General features: G+C 38.2%; 1 protein-coding gene across 1 annotated transcript in view; it reads left to right on the forward strand.

Moving 5' to 3' along the window:
* RGS7 (regulator of G-protein signaling 7) overlaps window positions 1–18,611 on the forward strand; it is a 242,183-nt gene that overhangs the window by 152,533 nt on the left and 71,039 nt on the right. The window contains exon 5 of the mRNA XM_014950922.1: window positions 7,708–7,814. Within this exon, the coding sequence (XP_014806408.1) occupies window positions 7,708–7,814 (107 nt within the window). The remainder of the gene's footprint in view (window positions 1–7,707; window positions 7,815–18,611) is intronic.

Genomic DNA, 18,611 nt, shown 5'->3' on the forward strand with positions numbered 1-18,611 from the left:
GATTTGCCATAAAACACAGAGTGACCCTTATGTTAACCCAGCTAGATGCTTTCGTTAATTTTGTCACATTATTTTAAAGCCTTTGATAGTTTTTGCTGCTGCTGTTGTTATCAGTGCTATCTCTTCCTTCTACATTTAGATTTTGCCACTAGAAAAGAAATAGATCATTCACTGAGAACTCTTCTCTTTTTGGGGTAAAGAAAAAGCCCTTATGAAAGCATTTTCGTTGAGCTGTTTTTGCTAGTTAGTGTCTGTCAGTATTTCTACATTTTTAATAGAGTTTATCTGGCTGAACTGACAGTTCTCTACAATTATCTTTGTAAATCCTGTGTAATAGGGAGAAGTGAGCATAGAAGGGGGAGTTAGGACAATAGGAACATGTGATGCAGATCGTAAAAATGACATAAAATGGAATTTTGCAACATCTGGAAAATTTTCTTTCTCATCTTTTATTTTGATGTGGATAGTGCAACATCCACTGCCAGTCAAAGAATGAATTATAAATAATGGATGAAGAGAACTTTCTAAAGTAATCCTGTTTGTAATAACTGCCTTGGTTTTTGTATGTATGCATCTCAGATAACTGTATTTGATCACATGGAGAATTGTATTCCTGTGCTATTCTCTGGAAAGCTACCTCCACAATCTTTGTTGTTACCTTGCCTGAGCTTTGATGGTGTTTTTCCCTGATGTGTGTCTCAATGACACCAGTTTACTTATAAAGCTTTTAACTCCTGCTGGACTTTAAAAGCACACCATTCTTACACCGTTCTTCCCATTGAAAGAAATGCATTATTTTCAGCATTTTATGCTCTCAGTTTGCTGGAGGTATGAAAATTGTTATAAAGAGAATTGTATTTACCTTTACCATATTGAGTATAGTGAAAGAGACAGTTATTTTTCTTGCTGCTGCTGTATGTTCTTTGTACTATCTGAACTGCCTGGTCATAAGTGGGTGTTCTGTGATTATGATAGCAATGCATGAAAATGATACAAAATTAATGGTTGATGTAGTAGCAATTGATATCAAAACAGACTCAGAAACAGAAAAAGTGTCATGATTCATCTTAACCAGTGGTAATCATAGCAGGAGTCTGATGCTACCTATTGCTTACCCTCACCCAACTACAGAAACTCCACATCAGCTGACATCCCTCTGATTCAACAACATATATCTCCTGTAGTTCCTTCAGGAGCAAATATTTTCTGCACTGAAAAAGCCTGTGCCCACTCTTGCTATTTGCTGGCCACAAAACCAAGAGGTGCATCAACCACAGCAGTTATTCACATGCCCTGGATCTGCCAAGCCTTAAACACAGGGTCTCCTCCTTTGAAACCGCATCCCGGTCATACACCTGGCTGTGGCAGAGCCTCAGAGCATGCTCCTGTGACTGCTGCTGTGCCTGTGATGTGCAGACACAGCTGCCTGAGAGGGGAGCTAGCAGGTGGCTAGCTGTGCCTTGCCTGGCGTGTGACAAGGAAAGGGAGAAGCAGTGACACTGCGCTGTGGCCAGGGAAGGTGCCTGAGGGAACCTTGGTGGAACATATGTTTCCTGGCTGACACTTGCTTGTACAAGTTCTTGGGTGTCATGCGCTGTGGACAATGCATCACATAGTCGTCCACCGAAAGTTTGCAACCAAACGATTTGATCACACATCTTCAGACCTTCCCCCCTCTTCACTGGAGGAGAAGAAAGTAGGAAGATCTCATGTACTAACAGCAACTGGCAAGCAGTAGACAAGAAAACATGAAATGATAGCATAATATTTCTACTATTGAGTAGAAGTAGTCTGTGTTCAATATTTTAGGTCTTCTACAGATGCTTGAAATTTTGGAATAAGATTTGATTTGAGACACTGTTCAGAAGTGTGGTATTTGCAGTAGTGGGGTTTTTTGTAAATATTTTTAAATTTTGTCTTTAGCAGGTTTGCTCAAAAGGGTGCACATATGACTGTATATATTAACACAAAGTTTGTTTCTGGAGGGGGCAATGAGTGAAGTGTTAGGAAATATCTTGTGAAGACAAGTTCAGATTGTCATCAGGGGAAACAAGCCACACAATTTTTGATTTTCTGTGTTTTGCCCTGAAGAAGCATGGGAATCAAAGCTCAAACTAAAAAGTTGTCTTTTGAGAGGAAGTGCCAGTGGGAAAAACAGGAAACCCATACTTCAAAGGACTCTGGATTTCATCCTTCTGTCATTTCAATTTAAAGAGAGAAGAGATATCAGTAATAAAATAGCAAAGTGTCTGTGATTTCTGCAAGATTGAAAATAGAAAAAATCAAGAGTAGTACTTGTGAAATTAGAAGTGTTTTATAAATGCTGTCTTGGGTTGGTGGGTACAGAGCTAAATTCCCCCATGGGATTGCTGCTGTAATATTTGTAGGCAATTAAAAAAATTGAAAAGAGAGATGACAGGGAAACTGAAGGCAATTTTAAACACATTCAGGCCTCTTTTTATCACCATGTGTTGAATGAACTTGTTATCTATTGACCAAATTTTGCAGTGTTCTGTTTTCCCTGGTAGTTAAGTCTACCTGATGTGGCACATTTCCAGTATGCCAAACAAACACACCAAGGAAATATTTCAGAGGTGAAGTTATAGCAGTGCTCAATGCCAGCACCTCACTCTCCATTTGTCTGTCTCCGGAGACCTCGTTGCAGCTCCCTTTTTTTTTTCTTATTTTTTTGTCAACATGAAAGCGATGGTGCTCACCTAAAGTAATACATTTTGAGGTCTCAGGGGTCTGCCTTTCAAGATACAATTTTATTAAGAGAATAAAAACCAAGCTTTAGTAGGAAGTAGCAACATCTAGTGTGTGAATCAGCTGAAATCCAGTGGGAAACAATCATATTAAAAATTTAACAGACAATACTTCAGAAATTTTCAAGAGGAAGGTCTGTGTATTGCTAACGGTTCAATGCAACTTCTCTTTCAAGGACTGACTTCATTTTTAATTCCTTTTGATAACTCCTTTCTTCTTTTTTGTTTTCTTTTGTTTTATCTTTTTTTTTTTCTCCTGTGAGCAAAGAAGGGTCTTTTGCTTTGTTTTTTTTTTGTTTTCTTTCAAGAAACTATAGGTCAGTTTCCCCTTTCATTCAGTCTTTCCTGGTGGTATGACTTATGTTGAACTTGTCAGGATAAAATCTTTCAAGGGTTATGTTAGGCATTTAGCTCAGTCCTAATTCACCAACATCCTGTGAGCACATAAGGCAAGACCAGTGTCCCTGGTTCGCTGGATGTTTTTGTGAAGAAAGTAGTTGATGTTTTAGATATACATCATTGTCTCTAGACTTGGAATGTGTGTGTAAGTGACAGCCTATGTTATAGATCAGCTCAGAGTGTAAGGGTGGAAATTACCGTTCCTTGGGTAGATGAGGATCCATGTCATGTCTCTGATCGGTTTTCCCCTTTACCTGCTGGGTGATCTTCCTAGCGTTGCCTCTGACCTACTGATGGCATCAGCAGTCACTGTCTAGCACAGGAGAAGCAAATTCATACCTGTTTATGTAAGCTGCTATGGTGACAGATAACTCAGTTTGTGATGAATATCTTGGAATCAAGCATGACTCTCATTTTAACTGTGTTTGGGTAAATAGTGCCTCTTCCTTTACCAACTCTTTTGCCCTCCCTGAAATGACTCTCACTGAGTGCTGCTCCCTTTGCAAATTCCATCCTTCAGATGGGACAAAAGAAGAGGTTTGTAGTGATGTGGGTGTTCAAGAACTTTTCTAGCTGTTTTATTTTCCCCTCTTTAAATGCCACAGTCAGGCCCAGTGAGTGACTGTCTCCTACGCTTTGTGTGAGCTTGAGAAGCAGGTTGAATTTTATTACTTTAACTTAAAGCTAATCCTTTGCAGCTTGTGTTCACACGGGCAATGAAATGACAGCAGGAGTGAGGTGAGAGTAAGTGATAATGTCTTGGCATTCGACACTTAAAATGAATGTGTGCTTGTGAAATTCTGACTCATTTATTCTTTTTCCAGGCGGCCATGTGGCTTAGCAATGCACTTCAGTACTGCGATGGGTTTTAGATTAGAAAAATAACCCAGAATAAAAAACACTTTATTGTTTGATGGAAAGGGAGGTTTTCATTTGTTTGACATTTTTGTATCAAAAAGTGTATGAAAAACTTAGAAGTTTGGGTTTTTCACTGTCACTTACATCATATAGCAATCTTAAAGACACAAAATGCCCCAAACTGCGTTCCTTGTAGGAAATCTATCTTTAGGACTGAGCTGCACAGAAGAACATAAAACAGACTCTGAAAAATGCCATTTTATAGTGGAGCATGATTGGGAAACACCCTGTTTTCCTTTCCTCAGTCCCTCAGAGATTACTGCAAGCCACCTCAGATGTTGTGAGACTAGCTATGATGATATGACACTATAAAGTGCTTATGGAATTCAGAGCAAAGATAGATATAGAGACCACACCACCTGAAGCCCTGAGATGGATAAGAAAATGTGAAATCCTCACTAATCACTGGAAACATATCCTTTAAAGGGGTTTCAAAGCACAGAAATATGTTTATTCCAAAGGAAAACAAAGAACATCCATCCTTTTTAGTCCCCTCCTGTGGATGCTACCATAAGAAGCAACTTGCTTCACTAATACTACCCTACCCTGCAATTTAAGATGAACAAACTAACATCAATCCATACAATAGCTGTTACGGCACTGCACTATGTTTAAAAAGAAAATGAAATGAAAGCTCAACAACCAGAGTAGATTATTTTATTCTGTAGATTTCATCAGATCTTCAATGTCCCAAAGCATTGAAAATGTCTGACTCTTTTGTATAGCAAAGCATATTAAATGTGACTAGGATTTAATCCATCAAGATCACTGTCCTTATATTGGTACAGCAGATGGCTGGGCAATATTAATTCTCACAAAAATGATTGCTAATCAACCTATATACATGTGTTGTTCACTTAACCTACTCAGCTAAATAAAGTTCAACAGCAGAGTGAACCGTGGAAGTTTGACCTTTTTCTGAGCTTTTAGCCCAGCAATAGCATACACATTAAGAATCAAAACTACACCCACAGCAACATTTTGAATTTATAGAAAATGTTTTGTATCCGGTTGAAATGCACAAGGCTCATAAAGACATATTTTTGTCATTCACCTGAGGTGTTTCTTTTCCATTAGCTGTTATAAATCTCAACTCCAGCAGCATGCTGTCCTTTTTTTGGCTATGAAAAATTAAAACAGTGGTTTGAGTAAATTTGTTTCGGGAATAAGCTGTTCTACTTTTCAGCAGTATCGCTGCTAGAAAGTATTCCTGCAACCTCAGTTCAGATAATTGACGTCTCCAGAACAAGCAGTCAAGAACAGAGGAACCTGAAGTCTACTTTGTTCTACCAGTTACACCTCCATGAGCTTTGTGTCCTGCAGATTATTTGCATGATGTCTCTGGCTGCAGTTTTTATTCATTGTATATCAGTTGACTGCGATTAAATTATGCCTTCTCAGTGAGGCTATCTGGGTGTAACTGAGAATGTAGTTTACGTTGCATATTCTCACACACAGTGGCTGAAGATTGTGAAATAATAGTTGTGTAGATCTTGCTTTTCTGTGGGTGACTGTGTATACTTGCCATCTAGAAAAATCAGGATTTTATGGCTTTTAGTCTATATTCCTCCATTTTTTAGAATTTCTATTCTGAATACACATAAATATTACTCTTTCTGTCTGGGAACCTTTATATTTAAAAGTATTTTTTCAGACTTCTTTTGTTTTGTTTTGTTTTCTTTTGTTTGTAACTAATGCACTTCATAGAAGTTTTTGATGTTCCTAATCTCCATCTGCTGTTCTTCCAGATGAAAGGTGCTTATTTAAGTAAAAATCTCCTAACTTCACAGGCAGGAATAGGTGGGGAATTCAGAAGGTGTCTGAACTGGACTTCTAGGCATTTAGGCATGTAGGACTAGTCTGCTGCTTGCTACATTGTCCTTTTCAAGCTCACGGTTTTGTTTCCTAAATCCTACTGTTCTACTCCATTGACTTCTTACAGTATCTATTTTCAGTCTGATTTTAGCAAACTGAGATGTATATCAAAAGTGTTGCTTTTTTTTGTGTCTGTAATACACTGGACAACTTCTTACTTGGACATTAGAAACCCCCTGAGAGCTGACTTTTCTTTCTGTCCAGAAGTTCTACTGCTGCTGTGCAGAGAGCAGCAGCGTAAGTCCCCTATCAGTCTGGTGTGAGGCAGGCTTACATTTTTGTGGACATTATTAACTGGGTAGAATTTTGTGGATGTTCTTCACCTGTTCAAGCCACATTTGATTTATAGGTTATTCAGTCTCACTGCAAAGATTATTGATAATGCTTTGATTATGCAGTTGTCCCTTTGTCAGGTTATACCAAGGTGATGTTAGACTTTCAAGTGAATGTCTTTAGTCTTAGACAACACACATTTTTTTCCTTTTATTTTTTTTTTCTTTTAATAAAGCAGATACTGCTCACATTCCCAAGTGTGAGCTACAGTGGATCTTCGTTTGTTATTAAAAGGTATATTTGTGCATTTATGTGTATGCAATGCTGGAATACATTGCTGGATTGATAGCCATAAAAAAAAAGAAAATTAATTGTCTATTAGCAGAAGTAAAAAAAAGCGATGTGACAAGTTTATGTTTACTCTTAATGGCTAAGGTATCTCTCTGATACCTTAACATTGAGTTAGTGTAGATTCATCCTAGCTGAATAAGGTTGTTTGAGGTGAGCATAAAACCACCTTAATCTCCATACATAACTGAAGAAGAATTATTGGGTATAATTCAGATTTTAAGTAACCCGGAGAAGGCCAAGTCATTATTTCCATTTTTTGCATAGAGAACTAGTAATGACTATATACTTGCATATATGACTCAGTGGTCAGTGAGAGAAATATAAGCTCTTACTCCTTGTCAGGATTATAGGGTGTTCTGGCAGGAACTTTCAAATAATTTCTTCTCCAGTTGTCTCCATCACTGTTTTCTGCTCCTTTCTGCTCAGAGTCACAGAGTTGACACTCAGGTTGAGAGGGACCTTAGGAGGACTCCAATTCAACCCCCTGCTCAAAGTATGGTCAACTGTAAGGTCAAAAATTGGAGATAATTCAAATGTAATCTAGATATGGTCCTAGGTGACTGGCTGTAGGTGGTCCTATTTGAGCATGGGGATTGGGTCAGAAGACCTCCAGAGGTCCCTTCCAACCTCAACCAGTCTGTGATTCTGTGATCCTTTGTTATTCTCCCAGTAATGAGAAACTTTTAAGGAAATCTCTATCATTTACTGTAGTTTGGATAAAGCTAATGAGGAGGTTGTCATGCAATTGTAATAAACTATTTTAACATCACGTAATCTGAAACTCTTCTGAAGAGGAAAAGCAGGCTGCACCATTAGGGTCAAAATCATAGCTGTTTTCAGCTTCAAAAGAAGTGAATGGAGATTGTGGTTGCTACCTGCTAATGCTGATGTAAGTAGTGGAACTGCAGCTACAAATGGGACACCTAATAGTTAAGGAGAGTAGAGGGGTTTTTTTTGGTTGCATCATTATGTTACATAGAAAAAGACAGCACTTTTGTGATGGCAGGACCTTGACTGAGAGTCAAGTGGCTATCTGCAGGAGTTACAGTGAATCTGAAGAAAAAAACTAAACTGATGAAAAGAAGGTATTTATTTTAAATTTATCTTTCTTTTGTTCGTCAAACAGTGGAAGCTCTGCATTTGGGGACATTGATGGCAGCCCATGGCTATTTCTTTCCAATCTCAGACCATGTTCTAACACTAAAGGATGATGGAACCTTTTATCGATTCCAGGTAAATGTTTTCAATATGTTCTTGACTTGTGCAAATGGAGGCTTATATTACAGGCCTTACATAAAGATTCACAGCAAATTTTAACCATACTTTGTCTCTTATGTAACCTAGTAAATGGTGGCAATTCCCCTTAAAGTGAAAAAGGATAGAAATACTTTATTTAGAAATTAAGTCAGTAAAGTGTTAAAATGATAGTGACCATTTTGATCCCTGGGAAAACTGTGATAATGCGAAGTGTGGAATTATGTCTCATTAAATAAGTTAATCTAATATTTGGAAATAACAGTAAAAGAAATGAAATTATCTTATTGACTCTTATTCCTAACATAGTGTTAATTTGGAAAGGGGAAGGTATTTTTCTTATTAGCCTATAGCAGAAATCTGATAAAAAAGTGAGGGTAATATTTAAATTCTTTCTCATGTGAGGATTTCCTTATTGGTAACAGAGTAGTATTGAAGTAGTGTGTATTCTTCAAACAAATGCAGACATATTGCTACATTGATCTGTTAGTCCCATTGCATACAGCAAACATGCAGATGCTTCAGGACAAACTGGAACACTATATATGTATGTATAACTATACCTACACGTATACTATTCAGATACTTATATAATTGCATTTTGTTATAGTAGTTTTCAAGAAGTGTTGCTATTCTAATAATGAATAGCGAGCTAGAAGTTTGCAGAGCAATACTACCTATGACTTGAAACAAGTATGATTGCACAGTATCCGATTACATATTCTAGAAAAGGAATTAACTTTGCTCGCCATGTGCCACCTTTGACAATGGTGATTATCTTCGGTATCACTCTTCCTATTAGGTGGTCTTCATGGTAGGTATCACCAACAACTGCTCCAACATCTTCCCTAAATATTTGTTGCTTTGAAAAGACATGATTATTGTCACTATGAAATTGATTATTTGAATACCATAGTTTGGTAATCCTGCTCTGTTAGTTCTGTGTTAGATACTCACAGAAAAGTATGTGGTAGCACAAAATCTATTGTCTTTGTCTTAAACATTTTTTTAAAAGGAAGACATGAAGAATAAAGTAAAACTGAGATTGTGGTCTGTCCTGGTTTGAGGTAGAATAGAACCAAGTTTCTGTTCAATATTTTTACTTCTTAGCTAAGCCTCTCTGAAACTCTCTGAAATTAACAGCATATTGTGCAGAAAACTGTTCGTGGTAAGAGTAACAATAAGACCTATCCTTATAGTTAATGCCAAGGAATGGTATGCAGAGAGGCTCTTGCTTATACTTATTTCCATAGCAGCCAAGGTCAGCTAACTTGGTTATTTGCCCCATTGGAGGGTCAGAAACAGAGAAGCGTAGAGGGGTCCCACCTGCAGGACATGAGGAGTGAAAAGGACAGGTGACCCAAAACTGACCAACAGGGGTATTCCATCCCATCTGCCCCATGCTCAGTATAAAAGCTGAGGGATCGAAGGGTCAGCCCTCCTTCTTCAATGGCTTACATCCGAAGAGGTCCCTGTCTGCTCATCTGCCTTTGATTCTGATCCATGTGTTCCTGACTCCGGATCTGGAATCCGGTTCCCATCCATCACTGAGTGCAGTCTGGGACTTCCCCAGTGCCTGCAGGTGACATCATCCTGGGAGCTTGATACTGCTTGTATATATTGTATCTATTTCATTATTTTCTTTGTATTTTAATATTTCATTAGAGTAGTTTAGTTCCTTCTAAACTCATCAATCTCTTTATTTCTCTCCTTCCTCTCCCAAGAGCGAGAAGTGGGGCAGAGCATCTGTTGTCCGTGATTGGCCCATCTAGCCAAAACCACGATATGGTCTTTAAAATACTGTCGTATATTGGACACCAATCATAGTCTCAAACATTTTATTAGATTAATTGCTGTACAATACTTTCATCAATATTTTTGCTTGAGTTCTGTAGACCCACCCAAGCGAAGAGAAACATTCATAGTATTTTCTCTAAACCAAAATCTTTGGGTGAATATGATTAAATATGAACAGCACAGTCTGGCAAGAAAGAGAATTAGGAGGTTACTGCTGAGGGAAAGGCACTGATGTTGTTACGAGGTGAGAAGTGGAAAGAAATCGTGGAGTGGTTGAGGCTCCAGTTCTTGGCTTGTCTCTGCCATAGGTAGCATCCAGAGAGACAAAATATTCGAGAACTTAATTTTGCAGAGAATCGGACTTATTTATAGGAGTGCTGGGTCATTGAATTCTGCACAGCTGCTGGCCTACTGCTATGTCAAACATGGGAAATGAGCACCTCTGCTAGCAAGATAATTCAACTGAAGGAAAGTATAGATTAGAATTTGCTACACTGTGAACAACTGAGAGTGCTGCAGCTACCCTGCCATGGGCTTTTCTCAGAGAGGTCTAGACCCTACATGTTTGCACATGAAGCTTCAGGGAGGGTTAGACTGTAAAATGGTATCAGTTGATTTACAAAAGTTAAGGATTTGGCACCTATTTGACATATGCATATGAAAGAAGAGAATTTTCTCAAGTGTTGCTTAGTATATATCTGCAGTATTTTGGTTGTTTGCTGCTCTGTGGTACCATTTGTATTGCTATTCCTGTGCTAACAATGTTAGAACAATACAATTTTAGCTGTTAATGTATAGCATGAGAAAAAATTCATAGTGGTGTCATGCTGTTAACTAGAGTTGTATCAGCAGAATTTATGTCATTACAATCCCACGTTCCCCACTATAATAAGGCTACTATGAAATCTGTAACTGAAGCTGTTAAATTGAAATATGAAGACAACATGCTCAAGCGGAGGAAAGTTTGACTGGAAAAGTGTGAATTTTGCACTAGAATAGTTGTTCAGGTGCTTTGAAAATTGGACCCCCTGAGTACTGGACAGGATTCAAAATTTCTGGATATTTTCATAGAAAGAGAAAACCGTGAACCTGCCAGCACTATAAAGTTCAGAAGCCATCCCTGCAGAGAAATCTCTGTCTGCAATACAAAAACCTGACCTACCAAAACCAGGCTAGCTACAGTAATGTTCCCCATGCACTTCATTTGCTGTTTTCCAAAGGGTGACGCATTCTCTCCTGACAGTAAAATTATTTCTAGTTTGTTTTAAACAACCTTCTGTTGTAAAGAAATAGCTAGAAGCAGTGAAGATTGTCTTTCATTTGTGTAAATGCCCTTTTAGAGGCAAAATTTATCCTTTTTCAGTTATTACTCTATCCATCAGGAGGGCTGTAAAATTGTAGTTGTGTCTGCTTTTTAAAATAAGGTGGCCCTAGAAAACAAAAAAAAAAAATCATTCTGGATCATTCTTTGACCTACTCAGATGTAATTAGTTTAGTTTCTGTGATAACAATTTAATTCAAGGAGGATGGATTAAATATTAATTGCCTTTCTCGGAGAGAGGAAATTCCTTACTAGTCTCAACAAGGCAAAGCAGAAAATTAAGGGATAGTGGCGCTTCCTGAACCATCCTGAACAGTTTCATTGCTGTTTAATAGTAACATAAGGCTGGAACCCAACAAGGAGCTGAATAGCTGCTAACCACCTTCCTCTACCTGAGAGAAAAGAGGTATGAGGGGCCCATATAAGAAAAGTGAAGTGCACCTTAGAAGGCAAGTCTTCCTGGGGCCAGATATTGCTCACTGAAACTTTTCGTGTGTTCCACAGAAGTGATAATTTGTCTGTCCTAGTGAGGAAGGCCCAACTCACCCTCTCAGCTGCTGAACTTCTATAATAGACTTCCAGGGAAAGATTTCTTCTACAAGTTACACGTGCAAACAAAGTGTCTCAATGTTTGTAGTGAAAAATAATGTTCCCCAGTATCTCTTGACTTTAAACAAACTCCTAGGATACTTAAGGCTAGTGATAATCACACTCCCATTTTTGATGAGATTAATTAGTTCTGGTTCTGCTGATGTTTTGTAACTTTTAAGATGGAAGGCATAAATAGCTGAGGAAAAGTGTGAAAATGGGAAAAGTTTCTTGTGAAAGCGTGAGTCTGGTGAAGATAATAGCAATACTCATGGATTTTGGCAAGATGAAGATTTCACCTGTGATGTCTTCTCCTGTTCTACCACTTTCTCGACAAACACATTAAACCTCTCTGGCCTTGTTTCACCAGGCCTAAATTGGGATAAAAATATATAGCAATCACTGTAAGGATCTTGGAATATCTTTGCTGCAAAATACTGTGGTGTGAAGTGTCCTGGATCCTTGTGTGTCAGGTGGAATTACATTGCTTCCCTCATATCTTGAAGTCAGCCCTGCTCAAATAACTACCATTTGGCTCAGTCCTGGGCCAGCCTCTGGACATTCTGAATACTGAGGCACTGAACATCACAGCTCCCCAGCCACTGTCCACAACCTACTGCATCATCTACCATGCTTTGAGGGAAGGATTTTACTGGAAACCAGATGAAAAAGAAGCAGGTTATCTTATCCAACATTTGGCAGATTTTCTTTGGCAATTGGAGGTGGGAGGACTAATTCATTGTCTCTTCAGCTCAGGATCGTCATATACAAGTTCTTTTTAGGTTTCAAAGAGAGAAAAATAATTTCAAATCTATGTGTCGTTCTGAAGGCCATATCAGTGCCCTTTTTTCTTTTTTTTTCTCCCTACTCAGACACACTCCCTCCCAATGCTTTCTGTGCTCATCCCCTTTCCAGGTTAGAAAAGACAAGTCATGGAGTCATAATATTTATTGTTTCCAACTTCTTATGTTTTTTTTTTAATAATTCTGAGCACAGTGGAGCACTACTTGCTGGCATCTTTCTTCTATGGGCTTGACAGTGCTAGACCAGCGATCTTACCCTTTTCCTTTACCAGGAGATCATGTGAGTCAACTGCAGTGAATGTAAAACTGAATGCCTGTGAATTCTGCCATCCATCATGCAAGCTGTTTGAGATTGTATATAACTATTTTTTAGTGAAGACTTGATTTCTGCCGTTTATAAAGACACCCTGCTGCCTGCGAAAAGAATAGCAGTAACATGCAAAGAAAGGTTTATGAGTGATTTGAATATTCCTTTCCCATTCCAATAATTAGATTTTAAACTATTTCATGGAGTGGAGCAGCTTCAGAAATAACAATTCTTCTCTTATTACTATCAACAAGGGGTAGCTGAAAGATGCTTACTGATTTCCTTCCTCAGTAATACAGTTTAATATATAGAAATAAATCACTTTTTATAAATGCTGATGGGCAACACTGATTTTTACAAGTGGCTGTTTCATTAGCTCAGATATTATTATTGATTGATTTTATGGTAAGGCCAAAGCAGATCTATGTTTTATCACAGGATTGCTCACGATGCATAGCAGCGGCTGCTGCCAATTTGTTAAGTGCAGACTATGTGCTATATTACAGCATTTTTTTCATATGACTTTATTAACAAAAGGATTATGGATTTCTGTGATTAGGTTTCCCTAATGATATTAGCAAACAGTGCAAGAGAAACGGTATGCATTCGTATGTGTTTTCCATCAATGGCATAACGATTCTTGTAACAGCCTGTTTTGTTCTGAATGCTTAAATGGCTCTACGATCACATGTGAAGTGCTAGGTAAGCCTTATTTCTCTAGCTGCTGACTTGTACTGGCTGTTTATTCAAATTACAGCCACAATTAAACAAAGTGCCTTAAAAGCGTACTGACAAAATCTGGCAGCATTATTTCTGCCTGGGCTGATAAACAGTACTTGACTTTCCCCAAACCGTTCTACCACCCACCTTCCTTCCGGCTATAAGTGGGTTGCAATCGCAAAATGACAAATGTTCTCTGTTTAATACTTGTCCATGGTGAACTACTTCACATTTTCTTCTGAGGAAAAGTAAAATCCTTAAGTATGGTAATTCCTTCAGGTTTTATGCATTTCACAAAAACAACCCTTGATATTTCATAATCTTTTCTTTGAAAATGGTAGTATTGAGGTAAAACATGTTATACCACGTCTATAACTCTCCTGGGGAAAATATTCACTTATGTGTGGTTTCCAGATCATGAAACAAAGCACATAGGTTCTATAATGTTTGTGCTATAGGAATAAATGTATTGTGAGGGATATTACAATTCTTCTACAACGTACTTAGAATATGTGAGTTGCAAGAAATAGTTAAACCAAGCTTTGTTTGCATAGTACAGATATAGAGAAAGAAGATCATTTATGTGGGCAGAACTCTTTGCATTGCTGTGGAAGGTTTTTAATAGATCAGATGAGAGCAGGCACGTTTCTCCTTTGCACTGTTCTTATTCCTGACCTTATTCCCTGAGACCAGGGATATTGTTGGATTCTTCTTACTTCCTAATCTTTCCTTGTTGAACAAGCAAATCATCTTCCTTCAGTCTTCATGGATAATCTTTCTAGCAAATCCCTCTAAGGGGTTGTTAAAAATCTGGACTGTGAAATTGTGTGGGGACTTTTGTAACAGAAGTGGAAAGATGTAAACTCAGTGCATACATTACAGTCACGTGTTATGTGGTTAAACTATTTGAGGTCTGTAACATCTAAGGGACAAAGTAAACTTCAGACTCCATTTGTAGGAAAATCAGGTTTTTGGAGTCAAAGATTCCAAGGGCTTCTGTCTGGGACCTTGTGCAAGCTCGATGTTAACTTTTCTGACTGCAGAGGTTGGGACAGTAAATCTCTAAGCAGGTAGGAGCCCGTGAGGAGCTTGGGCTGAGGAGGACTGCAGCTGGGGGTGGTGGGGCTGCATTCAGAGCATGCCTCTGAAGATTGGAGGCAGGCAAGGTGCATTCAATGGCCAGCCTGAATAGAGGGACTTGATACACATTTTCCCAAAATGCTAATGCATCTTTCTAGTAATTAAATTATTGTATTATTGTGGAAGCCTTGTGATGAGGTTTCTCCCTGGGTCTTTTCTCAGCCAGGAGTGATGTTGCCTGAGATTTACTTTTATGGCTACAATTTATCAAGGGGTGTTCCAGTTTATCCAGTGTGCATAACACATGGCGAGGTAGATTAAGATCAGAACTTTATGACTGTTAATACCAAGCAATTAAGCAAGAAAATGTGAAATGCACCTTTGGGAAAACATCAGTCATTTTAAGTACACACAAGTTTATTGTTGGTGGAATTTTTCCATACAATCACAGCATTGCAAAAATCCTGTAATCAGAAACTTATCATGTTTCATTTTCAGTGTCTAGGTTTTTTTTAAAGATTCTTTTTGACTTTTTGGACTTTCTTTCTGTCCTTACCACTAGTTTTTGTGCCTGGTTTTAGGAGAATTTTCCTTGTCTCTGCACCCACCAATGCCATTCCCTGCTTTGAAATTGAACAGCAGTTCAATAGTTGTCTACTCTTTGAATACAACTTTATCAGCTTTTGAGCACATGTCTTATGGTGCTACTGTAATTCTTTACTTGCTGGCAAGAAAGAAATGTAGGACTTTGCCTTGGCCAAATCTACTGTTTATTTCTCATCTAGTAGGAGCTTTACGCTGTTAATGAACTAATATGTGTTTCTAAAACCCCACAAATTTAGTAAGATTTAACTTTTAAAGATTCAAAATGGATAGCATATTACAATTGTTCAGACTAGACACTAGATCCAGAAAAATTAGAATACAGAAAATTCCAGTCTTTCCCCTTTTCTGAACAAGGTAGATCTTCCCTTGTGATAGTCCTCTGTGGCCCTGCTGCCCTATGTGTTGGGTTTTTTTTAATTACTGCATGTTTCAAAGCTTACTTGAATGAATATTTTTTCCATGTATTATTTGCTTTTCAGGTAACTTACACCTCTTTAGACATCATAATCCAATACTTTTGACAACCCTTGCCAATTAGATACTAGATAGTATAGAGAGTTAAAGACAGAGGAGAAAGAGAAGTACCAGAGTAAAAATTTCATCATAATATTTACACATGCATAAAACTTGCAGTGCTGGGGAACCAGAAGCCATTCTTTAGTTTGGTGAAGCTTCTTTGTTTTCCCCAAATGAACACAGTTTACCCACATGAAGATACAGTAATTCCTTAAGCGTTCTGGGCTGAATTTCATCAAGTCTCTAACCTGAACTGTCTGACCTCATATAAATATTTATTTTCCTGTTTCTTCGGGTTTCTTTTTTTCTTTTCTTTGTTTTTTTTTTTTTTTTTTTTTTTTTTACCACCCTGTACTTTGCCCTGTAGTCTTATCTTCATGTCAAAATTAATTTTGAGCATGTTGGCAGAGTTGATTGCAGGCAGACTTGAACTTTGTTCCCACTGGGAGCCAGCTGGCTGGAGGCCAGCCCCGGCCACTTTGCAGCGCTTGAGCTGAGGAGCTGTGCTTCTCAGCAGGTCCCATTAAATGCACCCGAGCACTGTGCAGGCTGGGCCACAGCTTCCAGTTCAGAGGCAGCTCGTGTCTGCCCAGTTCAGAGCATCAGCAAGGGAGAGCTCATTCCTGTGTGTCATTCCCTGGGCAGAAAGACCTTCATCTGACCAAGCATCCCTCCTTCTGGACACTGAAACAAGGAAGGCATTAATAATCTTCTGTACTTACATGTACAAACTGTTATTTGAACCCTTTTCTTGTATAAAAATGTTTGCCTTGAACTGGCATTTCTTTTTGTCTTACCTTATAACACATTATTGAAACCTGTTATTATGAGTTATCATGTGCTTTGCTAATTAAAATTTATATTCTGTTTTAACTTTTCTGCTTTTATTTCCAGAGAGGTGGTGGTGCAGGGAGGCTTAGACTCATCCTTAGTAGCATACATATTAATTTTCCCATGCTTTTCCCATGATCTCTTTTTCATGTTTAGTCGATTGGAGATTTGCAGTGTGGTTACACTGGCCTGTCACTACACTCTCTCTAAAGGTACTTGGACATTTTGTATGGTCTCTTTCAATAACTGCCATCTCCCTTCCTTCTCTTTGTCACTCGGTTTACTTTCCTGAGAGACCTCCTCTGCCTGTACTCTGGCCCCGCTGGCCCTCATACTGCTGTGCTCATCTTTGCAGATCACCAGTCCCATCCTGTAGTCACTGTCACTCCAAGTACTGCACACCTGCAAAGTTTTGGTCAGGTATTCTCTAATGGAACAGAATCTATTTTATATCTTCCCTCGAAAGTTTTATCCAGCTTCAGAAAGGGAAGGGTATCATTGGTGCATTTTCACACTTCTCAGCATTGGTCTGAACTGAGTCCCTGTATTAGAAGCAGGTCCTGCCATTGGGACGCACGTTTTCATCCTTCAGAAAAGCCTTGGCCACCTCTGCCTCCTAGTGAGCTAAAGTGACATTTCACAATATTGAAGATCCTGCCCCCTTTCCCATGTTCTCTTTAGCACCCACACTCTCTTTACCACCAATGTGCAAGTCCCCATAAAAGTTTAATGTGTTAGTTTAACTAAATACTGAAAATAGTAATATCAGATATATCCTTGATTGATATAATATCTCTGAGAGCCTCTCAGAACTATTTCTTGCAGTATTCTTGCTGGCCGGGGGTAGCTTTTAATTTATGTTTGAAACAGCAGATTCCCCTTACATCATAAATATATAGTCATGAATATATAGTATTTCCTCATAGCCTGGTGTTAAATGAATTCCAAAAGCATTTTTGGGATTTTCTCAAAACCTCATGGGACTGGCTGAAAATCAGCAGACTTAACTACTACTCCTCCCTAAATAAAATCTGACCCCCAGCCAGTTTCAGCTGCCTGGGCATACATGGTTTCTCTGTATTTAGTAACCCTCACTGCATCCTTTTTCCAGAACTTCAGCTTGAAACCCCAAATAGAGATGAACGTTTCTGTTAGCAGGAAAATGATGTAGTTGTGCTTTTCCTCTAGGGCCTCTCCTGAGCTACACTTCATTTCTCTGAGGAAGTACTGTTCGCCCTCCCCAGATTTGAAAACTGTATATTTAAATGATGGTGACTCTATGCTTTATATGATTGATGTTGTTGAATTACTTTTATAGCTTTTTGCTTCTCCAGGATTCACTGGGTGCTGCCATTCATTGTTTAGGGGTTCCTCTTCCTTTCATTTGTGCTAATACTGGCCACCAATTTCAGGGGCACTGGGAAGGAATAGTTGATAAGAGAATGACTTACTGCTGCTCCATTACAGAGCACAAAACAGCTTACAAGAAACTCGTCTCAGACTTTGAAGTTAGCCTGTGATAGTTCCTTTTTTACTCTTTAACTCATTGCTGTTGATTGATAAATAACATGTTCTAAATTGCTCCTATTACAGTTGATGGGTCATTGTTACAATAGAGATTGTTCACAATATATATTTAAGCTGAAAGTAGGTGTGAATCTGTCACCCTTCAACCCTGTTGGTGTCCAGATTAACATTAAAACAATTTTGAGGGAAGTGGGCAGCAAGAGAGGTTTCCCTTTTTGCAGCTGGAAGATCTTTGAGAAAAACCAATAAGAAACAGAGAGTAGAGCAGTTTTTCCTAAGGAAGCCCTTGTGTTTTGAAATACCACTCAGACCAGTACACATATTTAGTGAGGTTGATTCAACTCAATATATATTCAAATAATATATAATTCTCTTTATATGTGTGTATGTATATATATGAATGTGTTATATATAAAATACTATAATAATTTGCATTTTAACAAAAAATTACCATTTTAAAAATTGTTATTTGTATGAAAAATGCCTCTGTGGTCTTATATTCTTTATTTGGTAGAAGTGAATTGTTTTAACAATACACTCAGCACAGTTTTAATAAACATAGCATTGACCTAGTTATTGATACTTTTATTGGCTTTCCATTAAAAAAATTACATTTTAAATCACAATTGGTAAATTATTAGAAAATAAATAGATTTCCACAATTTAAAAGAGCTCTGATA

This window comes from Calidris pugnax, unplaced genomic scaffold (genome assembly GCF_001431845.1).
Source record: "Calidris pugnax isolate Ruff unplaced genomic scaffold, ASM143184v1 scaffold24, whole genome shotgun sequence".
Lineage (NCBI taxonomy): Eukaryota > Metazoa > Chordata > Aves > Charadriiformes > Scolopacidae > Calidris > Calidris pugnax.